The 2,859-nt window shown below is 30.8% G+C and overlaps 1 protein-coding gene across 1 annotated transcript; it reads right to left on the reverse strand.

The window, feature by feature from the left end:
• Window positions 1-60: 60 nt before the first annotated feature.
• Window positions 61-2,835, reverse strand: LOC105460450 (membrane metallo-endopeptidase-like 1; the record flags this gene model as incomplete). The annotated part of the gene is made up of 4 exons (XM_011706903.1): window positions 2,459-2,835; window positions 1,368-1,610; window positions 441-649; window positions 61-237 (listed from the first exon to the last, which is right to left on the reverse strand). Coding segments are annotated over exons 1-4 (690 nt in total), but the record flags the coding sequence as incomplete, so codon positions are not given.
• Between the last annotated feature and the right edge of the window lie 24 nt (window positions 2,836-2,859).

A 2,859-nucleotide genomic window follows, 5' to 3' on the forward strand; every position in this document is an offset into this window, starting at 1 on the left:
TTAGCAAAACTCTAATTTAAAGTTATTTTGTATTAATTAATAACTGTAAGAATAACTTACATTTGCGAGTTTAATTTCAAATTCAAGTGATTCTTTTAGTTCAATGCGGGCTCGGTCTGGATTAGCTCCGAGAATTACAGCGATGTCTACCATGTACTTGTAATATGCCTGGACAATTTTATCGTAAAAACCATTCGACAGATATTCGTGCGAAAGTCCAAAGGATGCTTGATCGAGCTATAAAGAATTATGAATTTTTATTTATTGTACTGCTTGGAAACAAATGCCATATTCAGCTTAGAAAAAATTATGTATTATTTTATATACATATATATCACTGTGATTATTATTACTTTACTTTACATATGATTTACTTATAAATTATGATTGACCTTCGTTACGAATTTATTCCAGTATTTTAGGATGAGTTACTTACTTACGCTGATCAAATGTTTCAAATCAACCCTGGCGCTATCCACTCTGAAATTGATGAAGTAATCAATGGGATAGCCAAATCTACGGAATGTGTAGACGGAATCATTCCAAGTAAAGTAGTCCTCGTTCCATCTTTTCCCGTCTAAAACGGGCCAGCCACCGAGTTTCCTTAGGCTGTTCAATAATGGTGTCAAGCCTCTTTGCTCAATAGCGGCTGAAAAAAACATCATCTAGAAATAGAATAAAAAATAAAACTTTTTTGATTGTTTGTTTTTTCATTTCTTTTTTGATTGATATTACGTAATGCTTTAAAAGTAAGGACTTATACAAAATAAATACGATGCAGTTATTCTTCTAACACGTTATGCATTAAAGTATTCCAGCTATGAGTAATATTTTTATTTCGAAAGAAATATATTAATAAAGAAATTTAGTGTCTGACTCTACTCCATATTCAACAGCAGAATATTAATGATTTGAATTTGCAATCAAACACTGAATATTTACATAGTGCTTATCTGTCTGTTCTACAAAATTTATAATATTATTTTGTTTATATAAATTGTTTATAACTGTGCCCTGCAACGCTTTAAAATTTTTTATTTTATCGTTAACTGTGACATGAACCTTTGTACACTTTGTCTAAATATTTATTACATATATCTGTCATATAGATTATTCAAGTTTTTTACATCTTCGTACTGATTTTAAAATTTGACATGCGATTCTTTTTAATCTTGATTTACATTGTTCTGGACTATGCTGACTATGAGGTGATTTCTTTCTCTGTTCTCTTTGATTTTTCAAGATTTGAGTTATTTTAATTACATTTAGTTCTCATCAACTAAATGTATCTCATCAACATCAACTCAGTTATTGCATTTCTCGAGTTTAGCGATTTATAGTGAAAATTTCATGTCGTGGTTGCTTACTTTTGTTCATGCAGGCCTTGTAGAGATCCTTGACAAGTCTAAATGGTCTCAATTCGTTTGGAGGACTCTGCTGTTCGATACTAAGCCGTAGTTGTTTTTTGAGATCATCATCGATAATAGAGAACGTAGATACATTAGTTTTATCGTCAGGAATCCTGGATTCGAGGAAGCCACCGCAGGCAAATTTGTAAAAATCATCACAGGGCTCCACATTAGGATTCATGTTTTTTATTATTTTGGAGGCTGCAATATATATACGTTGAGATTAGTACAATCCGATACCTCGAAACGAAATAGTAATTTCTTAGTGTTCAAGCGGAATAATTTATAACATTAATTTCTCTCGTATAAAATATCAAAATTTATATTTTTGTAATTAAATATTTATGATAAGAAAATTTTTTGGAGAAAATTGATTATTATATTAGGTGTACAATTTAATTTTCGGCCATTTTAACGATAATATGTTGTTTATTTACATAAAGCTTGTGTAGATGTTTCAAAATGTTTTGGATCACTGCAAGTGCACTTGCAAGCTCTGATTGAATCTGACAAGGATTTTTGTCTGAAAGCTGTTCCAATTCTTCGTCTTCAATTTTTTTTTATTTTGAAATCATTTTTTTACTATAAAACACAGCATTTTCACTTAAGGCCGAACAAATAATTTCTTTAGCCTCGGCGGCATTTTTCTTTAGTTGAAATGTGGAAAAGAGGCAGTGCCTTAAGTGCTGCTTTTTAAACGATATCGCTTAATTTTATTGCTACGTGAGATAGACGACAGCATCATCGTCAATTATTATAAATCTCGTTTTAAAGCTAAAAGATAGCGCTTTAAAACAACTATACAATGGGAAAAAAAAATTAAATTTGAATAGGTGCTGTAATTGATTAAATGTAGGGACCGAGAATTAAGTTGTACATCTAATATATCGTGTTATATATGCACAATAATAGATATGAAATATCTTGTACGTAATTTTGCATACGTAAAGGATATTTATATTTATTAATTGTATGACGATATTTATATAAATTTATTAAAAAATTATATTTAAATAGAAAATTGAAATTTTGCCACATATTTTACTCACCTATGTGAATACATTCAGGTGATAAACAGATATCATCGTATTTCGTTTCCTCTGATACCATGTTCTTTGATGTTTCTAAACTGTTTGACACCTTGGCTATAGACGGTAGGATGTCTTTTTACGTTTATAGTATCTGTCTCGTGCGGATACAGGCGCGATTGCAGATGCGAGGAAAAATGCATAATAGCGAGAAATTAATGGATGCGAAATATAGATGGAGCATGACGAACAAACGAACAAACGACAAACCACGACAAAATTTAAATTGCATACATAATGAAACTCGATATGCTTTCTATCGTACTATAGATCTTCTTTGATATTCCTATCTAAAAACAGGCATTAAGTCGAACTCGAAATGTATCGTTCTCGAAGTTCTTATTGTTGACTCTTTTCCGCGA

This window comes from Wasmannia auropunctata, unplaced genomic scaffold (assembly GCF_000956235.1).
Source record: "Wasmannia auropunctata unplaced genomic scaffold, wasmannia.A_1.0 LD321706.1, whole genome shotgun sequence".
NCBI classification, from domain to species: domain Eukaryota; kingdom Metazoa; phylum Arthropoda; class Insecta; order Hymenoptera; family Formicidae; genus Wasmannia; species Wasmannia auropunctata.